Source organism: Tamandua tetradactyla, chromosome 5, assembly GCF_023851605.1.
Source record: "Tamandua tetradactyla isolate mTamTet1 chromosome 5, mTamTet1.pri, whole genome shotgun sequence".
Classification (NCBI taxonomy): domain Eukaryota; kingdom Metazoa; phylum Chordata; class Mammalia; order Pilosa; family Myrmecophagidae; genus Tamandua; species Tamandua tetradactyla.
Window position 1 is genome coordinate 35,911,323 of NC_135331.1, and position 15,385 is coordinate 35,926,707.

Below are 15,385 nucleotides of genomic sequence, written 5' to 3' on the forward strand. Positions count from 1 at the left end.
TCTGGGACAGGGCAAGGTGGGTTAAAGGACAGGGACAATGTGATTCCGGGTCACTGTGGAGTGGGTTCTCAGTCAGGAATGAGTAGGATTCCGGGACAGGGATGAGAGGTGGATTCTGGGCCACAGTAGAGTGGATTCTGGGACAGGGACGGGAGGATTCTGGGCGGGCCATCCCATTCCATGCTTCCAGAACCTACCCATCGATATTTCCCCTCCAGCACCTAACACCTCCCATAGCCATAGTTAGTTTGTCTCCTGCAGGGTTTAGCACAAACATCACTTCCTCAGGGAGGCCTCATCCTCATTTCCTTAGATTCCCCTGTCGCACACGCTCGTCCTGTCCTGTGTTTTCTCTGCCCAGCGGGTCACTGTCGATTTAGCCCTGTGATTATTTGGACACTGGGTGTCTGTTCCTGGCTGGACTGTGACTGCCTGAGGGCAAGGCCTTGCAGGAACTAATCCCGCAGCCTGCTCAGCACAGTGCCCAGGCCCAGGGAGGGGGCCCAAGAATCGTTTGTATTAAATGAATGAGTTTTTCCATAATCCTGTTAGATTAGCGATTTCATCCCATGTGCCTGGGAAGCCTTTGTAAGTACATGTTGAATCAATAAATAAAGGAAGGAAGCTTGCGGGGAGGGAGGAAGTGAGAGAAGAAAGAGGGAAAGTGAAAGGATGGAAGGGCGGACGTGTAAGAGGAAAGAGGCAGAGAGAAAGAGAGACAGGGAAACGGAGAACAGAGAACGCCTCAGGCAGGAACGAATGGGCGGGTGAATTAATGAGTGCAGGGCTTCGGGAAGTAATGAACGCCGCCTGCGCGCACCCTCGCGCTGGGCGGCGGCGCGTCTCGGTGCTCAGAGCCGCCGGCCCCAGAGCGCGCAGCGCGTCCCCGCCCCCGGGTCGCCTCCCGCCCGCCGAGCGCAGGTAGACAGAAGCAGGGGTCCCCCCCACCCCGCCTGCGCCCCCTCCCCGCGCCGAGCCCGGCCGCGCGCGGCATTGTGGGAGTTGTGGTCCTGGCGGCCCCGCGGAGCGCAGCGCCGCGTCCACACGGGCTCGGGCACCGGCTCGCCTCGGGCTCGGGCTCCCGCCGCGTGGGCCGGGCAGCGGCCGGTCCGTGGCTCCCCGGCGCAGGCAGGGGACGTCCGAGCGTCTGCACCCTCGGGTGGCTGCGTCGCCCCCGCCGCCCGCGCACAGGTAAGCGGCGTCCCCGGGGGTGGTGGGGGAAGGGGGGCGGCGGGGCCGCGCCGGCTCCCGGAGGCGAGAAGGGGGCGGGCGGCTGCAGGCCCGCGGTCCCCCCCCCACCGCCACCCGGCGGCACCGAGGATGCTCTGGGACGCCTGCGCCCCGCATCCCCGCCGAACCGAGGGGGCGCCGTCTTTAAGCGACCCGTACCGGGCATCCCCGCCGTCCTTTAACCCCAGCCTCCTCCACCCCCTTGCCCCATTGCGGTTTCCTCGCCTGGCCCACGAGATGACGAGGTGACGTCCCCCTCATCACCCTCCTCCCCCGTGACTCCTAGGTCCTTTTCCTCACTTCCTCTCCCCTCGGCTCCGGCATCACCCACTTCCCATATTTCCCGTCCCATGAGTTCTCACGCGCCTTTGCTTGTCAGTCCTTACCTCGCCAGCGTTCTGTCCGCCTCCTCCCACCACCTCCTGGTGGTCACCATCTGTGTTAACCCATCCTCTGCCCTCGGCTCTTTCCCACCCTCCAAGATGGGTGGGCACTGAAAAGCTGGCAAAAAGAGTGAGGAAGGGAAGGTCTCCAGGTTCCCACGGGGGAGGCATGGCCCCAGGGCAGCGCTCTGACTCCTGGATGGAGGGCGTATCACCCACCCTCTTGCCCAGTGCTGACTCGCTCCTTGGGGGTGGGGGAGTGGGGGCTTCTAGGGTGGCCTGGCCACACCCTGGGAGTGACCAAAGCCTCTTGAGGATGGGCCAGCCTTTTGAACTGGTAATCTGGTTTGAGTTAACCCCGGGCACAGCCTTGAGATCATCTTCCAGGTGAGGTGTTCATTGTGCCAGAAGTTATATTTGATTGGACGTGTGTACCGATTAGACGTGTGTGCTGATTGGCGGGTGAATTGAGACCCTATTCCCTGGAGCATGCTGACCTGTAGATCTGGGGTTGCTTGTTATTGAAAGGTAGAGCTCTCCCCTCCCCTGCTGAGGACAGAAGTGAAACAGATGAAAATGAACAGAGGTGTGAAGGAAGCTGGAATTTCCTGTGGTGGCTTAGACAGTAGCTGGGGGTGGGGGCGGGGGAGGTTGGTGGCTAGGGTCAAATGTTTGCGCCAGGGCTTAATAAGCTGTCAGTCACCCTACAAATGTAAGGGTTTCTTTTATTGTCACAGTTCAACTTGGAACTTGTAAATCCATTTCTGGGCTCAGGGGCGTGCCAGCATATTTTGGCAAAAACCAAGTGACAGGTATGAGAAGATCTAACTTCATGCTAAATTCTGCTTATGATCATGTGAGGCGGGGCAGAAGCTGGGGTTCAGGACACTGGGACTTTTGTTTTTCATTTCCATTTCAGCCTGGGGGAGGGCTCACGGCTGGCTTTGGAGCAGTAGGAAAACCCACTGGAGAGATTCTCTCCCCTGTCCTGTTTTCTGTCTGCCTTTTGACTTAAGCTTTGTTGATTAAGCTTGATGGGAGCTGACACTTAACAGGCGCTTGTTAAATTATCACCGTTTCACTCTTAGAACATTTAAGAAACACCTTTCCTCCAGAGAGGAAGAGAGGTGTTAGGGCTTGAGCTCAGTGATGGGGAAATCCTTTTAGTAAAAGTGCTTGTCAGATGATAGCTTTGGGTTCGTGGTGAATTGCAGGAATCCCAAGCTTCTGGGTTGGAGATGGCTTACAAACTAAACACCTTTCATCTGACTTTCTTGATTTTTTTTTTCCCCTAAAGAGCAAACAGCTGCCTTTGTGTGATGTGACTAGGAGGAAAGTGGGGGCCACGGAGGATGAGTCTGTTGCCATCCATGGGGCCCTGCCTTTCCCTTTCCTCCTGAATCTGAAAACTTGAGAACGTGTGAGAAGCATGTTAGCTTTCTTCTAATCTCCCCACGTTTGTGTTTTTCCTAGAAATGTAAGAAATGTTCATGAATATTCAGCATGTGTGGTTTTGACTTACCAAATCTCATTGCAAAGCGGGTCTTTATCCAGCCTGCAGTTGAGAGATGCAAGTTGGCAGTTAATGAGCTATGCAGCTACTCATTGGATTTAGCAAGTCTGGGGACAACCAAAATCTCTTGCAACTAGACTGTCTGGTCCAGGATTTACCTTTGGCTGTTGGCATTCTTAGTCTGAAGATGACCTTTCCCCACCCCGATACCCCAACTTTAGTTTGCTGCCTAGTCAAGAGGGGATGCCATGTGTTGTAGTAGTCACCAGCACCCAGTGAGCACAAACTGTAACATGACCCAGGTTCTTTATGTCCATCATCATTTCATCTTCATCCAGAGAGAAGAGCGGTGACCCCATCTTCTAGGTGAGGAAACTGAGACTTAGGAAGCCACAGTGACTTGCCTAAGCATGGGACTAATACTTGGTCCCTCCCATCTCCAGTTTGGGCTCTTAACTCTTCTATGCTGCCAGAATGTTCCACTGAGTTTAGTCCCCGGGGAAAAAGAAAGGTACTTCTTTCCCTTTTCTTTTTCTTTTACTGGTTCTCCTTTATTTCTAAGAGAGAGAGAGTATAGAGTATGAAACAAATTTTCTGGGGTCAGTGGTAAGAATTCTCACCTGCCATGCAGGAGACCTGGGTTCGATTCCCGGCCCATGCACTTCCCCAAACAAACAAAGAAACCAACAAAAAGAAACAAACAGAAAGTTCAACAAGTGGTGCTGCAGTAACAGGGTACTCGCATGGAAAAAGAATGAACTGTGACCCTGCTATGCAGCATACAAACCCCCCACCCCCCAAATTTTCTGAATGCTCGCTCTTCTCAAGACTTGTAACAGAACGTCGATCTGGCTGTTCTCATCAGATGAGAAGAAGCAGGACGGACAGGTCTGAGAGAGCATTGGGGATCAGGGCCAAGGTTTTATAGACCTAGATAACTTACCTCTTAGGTTCTGTTCGTATTTATAGGTTATTGGGATAGGGTGCTAGATACTTTCTAAATTGGTGACTGTGACTCCCAGGTTCTCACTGGTGGGGAACTGAGCCAGAGGCCTCCAAGGCCTTGAACCTCCATCCTGCCCTCCTCACGTCACTTTCACAGCCGCAGAGGTGAGGCAGTTGGTAACGTCCAAACAGACAGCAGATGTCCTGTGTCAGCCACTGATGTGACATCAGAGAGCCCACTTCCTTTTCCCCAACTTGATGTAAGCTCAACCCATGTCAGCAGAGCAAGGGAGACTGAGGAAGAATGATGAAGTGCTGTGAAAAGAGAAAGGAAGAGGCCCAACATGCAGCTTATGGTTTTTTCAAAGTCCCTTTGCCATTTTTCTTTAAATTTGTTTTGAGAGCTGTTGTAGGTTTACAGAAAATCATGCAGGAAGCGCAGACTTCCCATTGCCTCACCCCTGCCCCCACACATGCATACAGTTTCCCTCTGCCATTTTAAAGAAGCTTTTGAATCCAGATGTCTCTTTAATAAAAGGCATAGTGATTTAAGGAGAGCTAGCACGTACTAAATACCTGCTATGAGACAGTAAAGCAAAATGAATAGACATAGGCTTTGCAGTCAGTTGGGGTTAGGGTCCCTGTCTGGGCTGGGTGAACTTGGGTGAGTTATATGACCTCTCTAGCCTCAGTTTCCTCATCTGTAAAACGGGGATAGGAGCACTTCCCAGGGCTTGCAGCAAAGTAGATGAGACTGCTGTAATTATCACACACTTCTTGATTTAGATTAAACACTCCTGGCCTTTTGAGGAATGGGGAGTGGTGGTAAAAAGAGAGACAGACAAAATTAAGAAGTGTGGTTTCCTACTAACAAGAGAGCTTACTGTCTGCCCTGGGACTTTATATTTTGCAGGTGCACAATTTATGCCGAATTTTTGTTTTTCATTCCAGGTTTGGACTCCCTAAAAAAAAAAAAATCATTTGCAGTGACCTGCCCCACTTACTCATGTGACACAACCCAGCTCCTTCCACCCTGCCTGCAGTGACTTTTGCCAGGAGTGGAGTGGTGGGCACGGGTGACCTTGTCGTCTGTCAATGCCGCCCTTGGCAGGGTCCGAGGACCAGTGGTGGCCATGCCGAGCCCCACCCCAGCCACCCCTCCCCCCGCCTGCTAACCTGCATGGTGTGGGTGCCCTTGGGACCCCAGAGGACTGACTGTTGGCCCTTGCTTCACGCCCCCACCAACACCTCCCCGAAGATGTCGCTTGAGTGGCTGGTGGCCTGGAGCTGGTCGCTGGACGGCCTGAGGGACTGCGTTGCCACCGGCATCCAGTCGGTGCGGGACTGCGACACCACCGCCATCGTGACGGTGGCCGGCCTGCTTGTCCTGTTCGTGTGGTACTGCTACCACGTGGGCCGGGAGCAGCCCCGGCCCTATGTGTCGGTGAACACCCTGATGCAGGGCGTGGATGCCGGCGGGCTGCAGAACGGGTACGTGCACTGCCAGTCGCCCGAGTGCGTGCGCTGCACCCACCACGAGGGCCTCAACCAGAAGCTGTACCACAACCTGCAGGAGTACGCCAAGCGCTACTCCTGGTCTGGCATGGGCCGCATCCACAAGGGCATCCGCGAGCAGGGCCGCTACCTCAGCAGCCGGCCCTCCATCCAGAAGCCCGAAGTATTCTTCCTGCCCGACCTCCCCACCACGCCCTACTTCTCCCGGGACGCCCAGAAACATGACGTGGAACTGCTGGAGCGCAACTTCCAGACCATCCTGTGTGAGTTCGAGGCCCTCTACAAAGCCTTCTCAAACTGCAGCCTCCCGCAAGGATGGAAAATGAACAGCACCCCCAGTGGGGAGTGGTTCACCTTTTACTTGGTCAACCAGGGGGTTTGCGTCCCCAGGAACTGCAGGAAGTGCCCACGGACGTACCGCTTGCTTGGAAGCCTTCGGACCTGTATTGGGAACAATGTTTTTGGGAATGCGTGCATCTCAGTGCTGAGTCCGGGAACTGTGATAACGGAGCACTATGGACCCACCAACATCCGCATACGATGCCATTTAGGTATGTTTTGCAGGGATGGGGTAGCGTGGCATGCACACTCCTAAGTACGGTCCACTCTGGTTTATGGGACCCAGACATCATGAAAGTTCAGATGGCCAGGATTGGCCTTTATGCATTCCTCACTGTACTTTGATCAAAAATCGATGAATGGCACGTGAACAATATTGACAGGGGCAATTGAGTGAAAATAGGAACTTGTGATTGGCATAAACCCGTCGCAAGCTCTTTCTCAAAGAACTCTCTGCAATCGTGGAAATGTTCTTCATTTGCATTGCCCAGGATGGTAGCTACTAGGCACATGTGGCCATCGAGCGCTTGAAATGTGACTTGTGCTATTGAATGTTTACATTTTATTCAGTTTAAATTTAAATAGCCACTTGTGACTAGTGGCTACCGTAGTGGACAGTGCAGCTCTAGAGTCAAAGAATTTTTTAATGATTAATGAGATTCATAATGACACTCCTGAGACTGTAAAAGATACTTAAGTGCTACTGAATCATCAAGGGTGAAATGATGTTGGTGGTGTTTATTCAACTTTTAGGAAAATAGGTAATATGTATATTGCGTGTATGGCAGTGGTTTTTCAAATAGGCTCTGGAGTCAGCCTGCCCCACCAAGAGCTGGCTTTGTGTCCCTGGGCAATCCACTTCACCTCTCTGAGCCACAGTGTCCTCATCTGGAAAATGGTAGTTAAAAGATCATCTTCTATGGAATGATTTTGAGGATCCAATAAGAATATATGTTGTAAAGGATTTGTCTACACAGCACCTCATGTAGAGAGAACCACTCAATAAAGGCAGGCTTAAAGACAACTTGGTGAATAGGGATATTGATTCACCAGAAAACCTCATTTCTTGTGAGTCCTGATGCTGGGGCAGTGGCATCTCCAGACGAGATGGGTCTGGCATCTCTAGACGAGGTGGGTCTCCAGACCCTCCCCACAAAAAGACCATTCCACACCTTTAGGAGGTTTGCTGAGCTGTCTCTGCTTCAGCATGGATGAAGGAAAAGTGGAATGAGGAAGGCTAGAGCGGGGGCTCATGGATTAGGTTCTGCAGAGGAGCCTTGGGGCTGCCTAGTGATAGCTGGGTGCTGCAGGCCCCTACCCATTCTTTACCTGGAGCAGCTTTTGGCCTCTCTTGTTTCTCTGTGTGGGGATTCCAAGGAAGATGCGGTTTGTGCACAGGGTTCCGCTGCTTTAAAATAAAAAGGAAACCACTAGATGAGAGTAATTGACGTGCGGATATTTTAAGAGTAAAGGCAGGACAGGGCTGACTAGAGGCTGTGGTGGAGGTGGCCTGGGTTTGTGGGCAGCTGTAAGACTTTGGACAAGGGATGGAACCTTTCTGTGTCTCCATTGCTCGTTTTTAAAACGAGAATGTAACACTTACCTCCTGGGATCACCAAGGACAGCACAGCACCTGGCACATGACAAACATTCAATAAATGGCAGCTGGTATCCGTTATAATCGAGAACCATAGTTCTTGATCCTAGTTCAACAGTGTGAAAACACTTCCATCAAACCTGGTCTTAGCCCTTAGGAAACAAGGGGAAATGAACAGGCTTTGGAGGCAGACAGACCTGGCCTCAAATCATGAGATAGCCCCATTTGCTCAGTGCCCTTGGGCAGGTCCCTGGATGTTTCTGAGCCTTCATTTTCTCCTCTCTAAACTGGAGAAACTGGAGGTAATGGTACCCACCTCTAGGGCAGTTCTGAGGTTTAGAGGCAGTGTGTATATCATGCCTGCAGCTAGGAGATTTTTGTCACTTAAGTGGTGAGATAAAAACTGCTATGCAGGGCACCAGGGCAGAGGAAGTGCAGGCTGAAGACGTACCTTGGCTCTGGGGAGGTGGGCTAGTCATAACTCAGAAGGATAGATGGGACCCCTAGAACCGAGGGAGTGCAGCCCAGGCCTGCTCAGAGGGTGGTCTGGCTGCAGGAGGGCATTCCCATGGGGGAGAGGCACAGGGTCTGAATCACAGAGGGCCTTAAACGCTGTCTAGGCTTAGGACAGTGAGAAGCAGTGCTTTTCTTTTACAGGGTTCCCTTTAGATATTTTTTTAAAGCTTAGGAATGACATGAAGGGCAGGGCATTTGAGGATTGACGTGGTAGAATTCTAGGTGGGTGGGTTGAGTAGGAAGTAGTGGTGGCAAGAAAACCTTGCTTTGCCTCCTGTGGATTAATGGCTTGAGCATCTATGGACTATACATGTAAGTGTGTGTGTGTGCGTGTATGTGTCAGACATGTGCCCTTTTCTTTTGCCTTTTAAAAAAATTAATAGACTTTATTTTTTAGAGGCGTTTTCGGCCTACAGAAAATTGAGCAGATAGGGAGTTCCCATATTCCACCCCCCCCGTTCCCCCTAATATTAATTATTATTTTTATTTAAAAAGTTGTAGGTCTACAGAAAAAATCATGCATAAAATACAAAATTCCCATATTCCACCCTATTATTAGCACCTTGTATTACTGTGGTACATTTGTTACAACTGATGAACCAATCTTGATGCTGTATTTGTTTACATCAGGGCTCATTCTCTCTGTTGGACAACTCTGTGGGTTTTGATCAATGCATGTCACGTCCACTCCAGCAGAGAAGTGGACATAACCTGTCCTTTCCTTCTGGCCCAGCTAGTCACCTGCTGCTGGAAAAAGTGGGTAACCCTTATTCCCGTGGACAGCCAGAAACCTCCTTGTAAGATGCCCCACTGGGGTGTGGCTTGTTCCCCAAGGCCAAGGGATCCCCACATTGATATCCACCTAGAAAGGAAACAAAAGTGGTGTGTTGGATACACGTGACCTTGTGTGTTGATTGAAGAGGGAGTCCAGAGAATGAGGTCAGAAGCAAAGTAAATCTGGTAGATACCTGGGGGCCACACCTCTGCCAGTTACCTGGCCAAAGGCAGGGAGGCACCTGCAGTTCCAGAAGCACCCTTTCTCAATTCCAGCCCGCTCTCCTCTCTCCCTGCTCTCCGTCTGAGTTGTGATTGATGAAGTTGTTGCTCCAGCCAACTGAAACCCGCCACTGCTGCTTCCTTTACTCAGTCATACCTTTGGCACTACAGGCTTCCTCTAGAGGTGGCATCACCCAAACCCAACTCCATATCAAACCCCAGGCCAGCTCCAGGCCCACACTCCACCCGGCATTGCATACAGTCTAGAACATCTCAACCTTATTGTCACAGACCTCCTGCAGACGAGCATGTATCCTCCCCGAACACTTCTAGAGCTCAGCAGCCAGGGGCCTATGGGGGAGCATATTCCTGCGTAAACAGCCCACACTCAGGAGGGGGCAGAGGCAGATGCATGAGTATGTCCAGCGGAGTCTAGATAATTCAACTCCCTTTTCCCTTTATGCATGTTATCGAATTTCTGGGCAGTCTAAGTAGGTGGTACTTGCCACCCACCAGCCTCCTGAAGTGGGGGCTGCTGGTGGACAGAGCACACTCTCCCCCCCTACCCCCCACCTCTTCCTGCTTCCTTCTGTGGTTGGTGGAGAAACACAGCCATAGAGGGGCCTGGGAATACGGGAAATGTCCAAAGCCATGCTTGGGCCTCACTTTATCCCCTAAGAACCTCCCAAATGCTCTGTTTGGGAATGTCTTGATTATTTCTGCCAACTAAGCCAGTCTTTGGGCAATGGGCAAGGATGGGTATGCCAGGGAAAACCCAATGCAGGATGGGGGGGTGGAGGAGGTGGCACACAGCAAGCAGGGCCATTTTTCTCTTGTACCCTGGTGCGTGGTAATGAGTCACTTAGTGGCCCCAAGAAAGGGGAGCTTCTTTCTGAAACACTGGGGTGAGACTGTCCCTGCAGAGAACTGCCTGTTCCTAAGGGCTTTTCTGCCTGAACCAAGCAGTGAGGGCACACATGAAAAGGAAACGTGACTTGTGGGGCCCACTCCATTCTGCCAGTGGGCGGTAGGCCGAGCTCCTTTTTAACCCTAACAGTAGCAGGAAACCATGATTTCACAGTCAGGCTGGATAGTCTCAGCTTAGTTAATGAAATGTACTGTTGATGGTTGAAATATTTTAACTGTGTGGAAATCAACCATCTCTGTAAGACCACTGCTTCTGATAGAATGACTAGCATGTGATTCATATTGTCTAGTTTTATTTTTAAGAGCCTATTGTTTGGAGCCAGACAAACCTGGGTTCAAATCTCAGCTCCAACAAGAACTAAATATAAATAGTAATTTCTGGCAAGTCATGTAACTTCTGTAAATCTCAGTTTCTCCATCTGGAAAGTGAGTGAAGTGAGGTCTGGAAAGTGTTTGTTTAGCATAAAACCTACCCAAGTGAGTCTTTGGTTATTGATATCTATTGTCCTTGGTTGGCATAGCAGCCCTGGAAAGTAAATCTATTCATGACCCCTTTTATGGACAAGGAGGCCAGGAGCTCAGAGAGGTTGAATGATTTGCCCAAGGTCACACAGCATGTAAGGGTCAGAGCTAGTTGTCAGCCCCAAAGACCTCTGTCCTTTCCCCTGCTCCGTGTAGCCTGTTCGTTTGAATTATTACTCGACGTATGTTTCTTGGAGCCATCTACTTTGGGTTCAAGGAATACTTTCAAATACTCCAGCTTTTAGAGAGAAAGATGCTTCTTTTCTTTTTTTTATTTTTTCATGAGGGACATTAAGTTGGGGGAGGGGGGTACCAATGCCCTTTGGGTCATGGTTGTCGCAGTGAGTCACTGAAGACGGCAGATGAAGAATGCCCCTGCCCCAACCCCTCATCCAGGCCTCTATCTTCTCCTGGGCCAGTTCTTCCTGAGAACCTCTGGGCTAACCCGATCCTTCCTGAAATGATGACTATAGAAAGGCTTTAGTTTGTGGATGTCCAAGTAGTGACAGAGGTCAAGTGTTTCTTTGGACCTTTGCATGAGAATCAGGGCAGTGAAGGGCCACATGTGGTGGTGCTTTGGTTGGCCCCCTTTCCTGGGTTAAGTCGCTCAGGCTTGGGAGTAGCTCCTTAGGAAGGCATCAGTCTGATTTCAGTCATTTCCATAGGGATGTCCACCAGTTTCCCAGAATGAGGCCATGGCAACTTAGACTAAAATCATGTCATCCTTGGACCTCAAAACCGGTTTCAAGATTGGAACTGAAAGGGGAGAGCACTGGGCAAGCCATCACATCTTTAATCTCAACTGGAATGGCCCTAGAAGCTGGGATTTAGTAAACACAATGCTTGGGCAGGGTCACGTTCTGAACCTGGCCTTCCTTGGTTTTTGGGGATCCCACGGTTGGGTTTTAGGAGCTTTGAAAGGATAATGCAAGCCATGCTCCGTGGCTTTCTTTCATCAGTTTCTCAAAGGGGTTTGTGACCCAGAGCAGATTAAGCTGATGGATGCGTCTGGGGCCTAGGAAGGTCGTGAGGAGCTGCCTTCTGCATGTATGTGCCCTGTGGAACTGCCCCCACCCTAGACAGGACTCAAGGAGGGAGGCAGAAGGTTGGGTGCTTTGGAACTGAAAAGCTGTCACTCAGCAGAGCACCCTCTGACTTCTGGGCACCCCCAGATCCTTCCCTTGGTCACACTCTCCTCTCTCTCTTTTTTTTCCCCAAAGGTCTGAAAACTCCAAGCGGCTGCGAACTGGTGGTTGGCGGGGAGCCCCAGTGCTGGGCAGAAGGGCGCTGCCTCCTCTTCGACGATTCTTTCCTGCACACCGCATTCCATGAAGGTGAGTGTCTGCCTCCCTGTGTCCTTCCATGCTCCGCACGCAGAGCCTTTTGAAGCCACACTCACGTCACCGTCACAGAGGAGCTCTGTCCCGGCCCCAGCGCTGCCAGGCAGGAGCCAGCTGTGCACGGGTCCTGGGCCTCCGGGGCAGTTTGCATCTCTCCTCTCTTCCCCCACCACAGGTTCTGCGGAGGACGGCCCCCGGGTTGTTTTCATGGTCGATTTGTGGCATCCAAACGTCGCAGCGGCCGAACGGCAGGCCCTTGATTTCATCTTTGCTCCAGGACGATGAGAACATTCCATGGGCTGGAGCTGGTGAGAGGGGCCGAGGCCCAGCTCAGGCAGACTGTGGTACAGTTGAGCCCCCGCCCATGTTCTAATTTCATGTTCAGAAACTTGTCTCAACAGAAAGCTCTCACTTGAGGTTTTATACCATGACGGGTGCCTCTTTTCTTTGGTTACTGTCAATGGAAAATTTGCCGCTTGTATTTCCTTCGATTTTGTTTTTTTGCTTCCGAATCATTTGCTTTGGAGATTCCGTTCTGGCACAGTAGTGCATTCCTTTGACTCTGTGACTAGAGACCCGGTGCCCTGTAGTCTGTGTTATGTTGCTACTTTGTTTTTTCAGTGCTGTGAAATCGAGTCACCAACCCGTCATTTGTCTGAGTGTAATCATGTAAAACTTTGTGTGGTCATTCTTAAAAGACAAAACAAAACAGAAATTGCAAACCAGAGAGCTGGCCTCTGCTGCTGTCACAGTTGCACAGGGCCCCCTTCAGCAGTCCCAGGGTAGGGGAGGCATCAGCCATCCCAGCACCCAGCTGACTCCAGTAGCAGAGTGCAGAGGCTGCCCACAACCATGGGCCGGGCACAGCTTGGGCCTGGGGAAATGGTCACCATCACTCAGATCACCCCAGACTCTGGCAGGGCCATGATGGGAAAGCGCTTTTTGACTGGCGGTGCTGGAGGCTGTTTAGTAAAACATTGCTTTCTTACAGAGCTGAGGCTGGTGTCCTTGAGAGCCATTTTGAGCTCCCATAGAGCAGCCTCAGAAGGTCTGACTCGTTTACCTCACTGCCTACAGAAACCCTACTGCCAAACTGGGCTTGGAAAAGTCAAGTTTTAGGTGTTTTGAGTCAAAGGTGATAGCTAGGATAGGCTAGATGGCTCGATAGCTGATAGGAACTGCGCTGGGATAAGACATCAATCCTCCAGTGAAATCCTAGGAAAGCTTTTCCCTGGCAAAACTGGAATCTTTGACCTGCCCAAAGCATCTGTTTTGATTTGGAGTTTTGTTGGCTATGATTTCCCATTTATTTGTCTGTTCATAAATGTTTGAATGCTGGACTCAGAGCTATGGGGGCGAGTTGGCCCCATGTCTTTGCACAGGGTATGGGCTGAGTGGGTGTTAGCTGGAAAACTGGGAAGACCTCCAGAGCACCCAGGGCTCCTTTGCTGCTTTCTGGTCTCCCAGGAAGGGCACACAGCTCTCTTCCCAAAGGAAGAGGCCAGTTTGAGGCACTAAGTCAAGAAATGTCCTCCTGCTAGCCAATGTGTGAACACCTAGCCTACCAGCCATCCTAGAAAATGTCTTTTTCTTTTTTTTGAGTCATGTATTACGATGTCCGGTTTGTAAAGCCGAGGAACAGCCTGTAACATGCAGCTTGTCACACATTCAACACCAGTGTTTATATCTGAATGGAAACCAGCAGCTCCTGTGGGGAACAACTAAACACAGCCTGAAATGCACTAGGTACTTGCTAGCAAGTGCGCAAAGAAAAACATCTGCGGCTGAGTAAAATGTATACACAGATATCTTTCAGTGATTAGATTGCCGGAAAAGGCAGAAATCTCAAACATACCTGAAGTATTTTTATTCATCCAGTATCTTGTTAAAAAAAATCACTGAGGTGCATGATATCTACACATCCTGACTCCTGCTCTGTGTTTACAAAACCAACAGCCCATGCAGGTACCTGGCTACCTGTACTTGTGTGACATGGTTGGGGAACAGAAGATAAATAAAGGATCTTGCTGAAACCAGAATGAAGTGGTGACCTCGTCTGTTGGAACAAATCCGGGACTTAGGCAGGAGTCCTCAGGGGCCCTGCTGTGAGTCTCACGCTGCTGGGTTTTTGGAGTGGATTGCAGAGACAGCGAGACATTCAAAGGGGGAACGGGTTGCCAATGAAGCAAAATGTCCTTCTGAGACAATGGGGGTGGGGTGGGGAAAGCAGGAGCAGATTTCTGGAAGGTTAAGAAACTCCAGATATGCGGCTGGGCAAAGAACCAGGACTTCTTTGGTTCCGGGAAAGCTGGAGGATGCAGGGCTCAGCACCCGAAGCTCATTCCCACAGGACTTTGGGCAAGTCGCTTAGCTCTTGTAGCCTCAGTTTCTTCTCTGCAGAGAGGTCTGTGAAATCCCTAGCATGGGGTTTCTGGCACATAAAGGGCACTGGGTACCAGTGCTTCCTGTTCTGCCATTGCCATGTTTCCAGTCAATTGTAGAGAAGCAAGTGAGGCAGAAAGGCAAACATGGCTAGACACCTTGGAGTAGCAGAGATGTAGCCAACGGGAGCTGGTTGCTGCTTCTGACAGCCTGTGTCCAACTATGGGGAGGGAAGTGTGTCCCTCAGGTAGCCATATTTTGTTTTAAAAAGGGGGCGATGACTCTGGAGGCCAGAGAGGAGCAGCCTGGCTGCAGGGTATCTTCACAAGCACATCTCTCCTTGCCCTGCTGTGGGCCAGCAGTCCTGGCGGGACCTCAACAGTCAGCCAAAGGAAGGACATCGCTCACCAGCCATGGTGTTCCTCACACCACACCCCCCCCCCCAAAGTCTGCTCTGCCAGCTGGGCAAGTGCTAGCGTCATTTACATGTTGCAACAAGGGCTTCTCAAGGTGGGAAGGGGGAACTAGCCTGGTGCCCTGGTTTCAAACAGGCCGCAAAGATGATCCCTGTCTTCTACCCTGAGACAGTCTCATATAGCTTCATGCTCCCTTGATGTATGTGCAGGTTCAATTTGCACAAGGTCATGTCCCAGCTCTCCTGATCTCAGACCCATTCTCCTAGGCACCTGGATGATGAGCAGGTCACCTAGCTTGTCTGGGAGGGTAGCCCTTCTTCAATAACAGTGACCAAACTTCCTATGTTGCCACCCTTTACTGCTTGGAGGGGGAGGGCAAGGGTAATTTTAATGTACTTTTTCTTAACTTTGGCTGCATAATAGTCCAGTCTCCTGGGAGTGATTTAGAAATACTGATTCTTATGCCCCACTTCCTGAGCATCTCCCCTCCGTTGTTCTCAGGGTGGGGCCCACACATCATTTTTGTGTTACTCTTTTCCTGCTGTGATGCTAATGTGGAGCTGGGTTGGGGGCTGCTGCTCTGAGAATGGCAAGGCCTTTGGAATCAGCCAGCATGAGGTGACCATCTGGGCTCCCTACCCCTGGGAAACACTGGGCAGGCCACCTAGCCCTGGTCCCCTGGAGACCACGTACCCTGCTTAGCCTCTTAGGAAACCATGACATCCCAATTCTCAGTCATTCCTTGCAGTTTTATGGACCTGACA

General features: G+C 51.1%; 1 protein-coding gene across 2 annotated transcripts; it reads left to right on the top strand.

Moving 5' to 3' along the window:
• Positions 1-1,098: 1,098 nt before the first annotated feature.
• Positions 1,099-13,891, top strand: ASPHD2 (aspartate beta-hydroxylase domain containing 2). Of its 2 annotated transcripts, none has more exons than XM_077160701.1 (4): positions 1,099-1,191; positions 5,023-6,137; positions 11,704-11,817; positions 11,999-13,891. In XM_077160701.1, exons 2-4 carry the CDS (start codon positions 5,252-5,254, stop codon positions 12,106-12,108), a joined length of 1,110 nt encoding a protein of 369 aa, XP_077016816.1. In that variant the 5' UTR covers positions 1,099-1,191; positions 5,023-5,251; the 3' UTR covers positions 12,109-13,891. The 2 variants fall into 2 exon arrangements, with proteins under 2 accessions (XP_077016816.1, XP_077016815.1); XM_077160700.1 differs by lacking the exon at positions 1,099-1,191 and adding an exon at positions 1,761-3,492.
• The last annotated feature ends 1,494 nt before the right edge of the window (positions 13,892-15,385 follow it).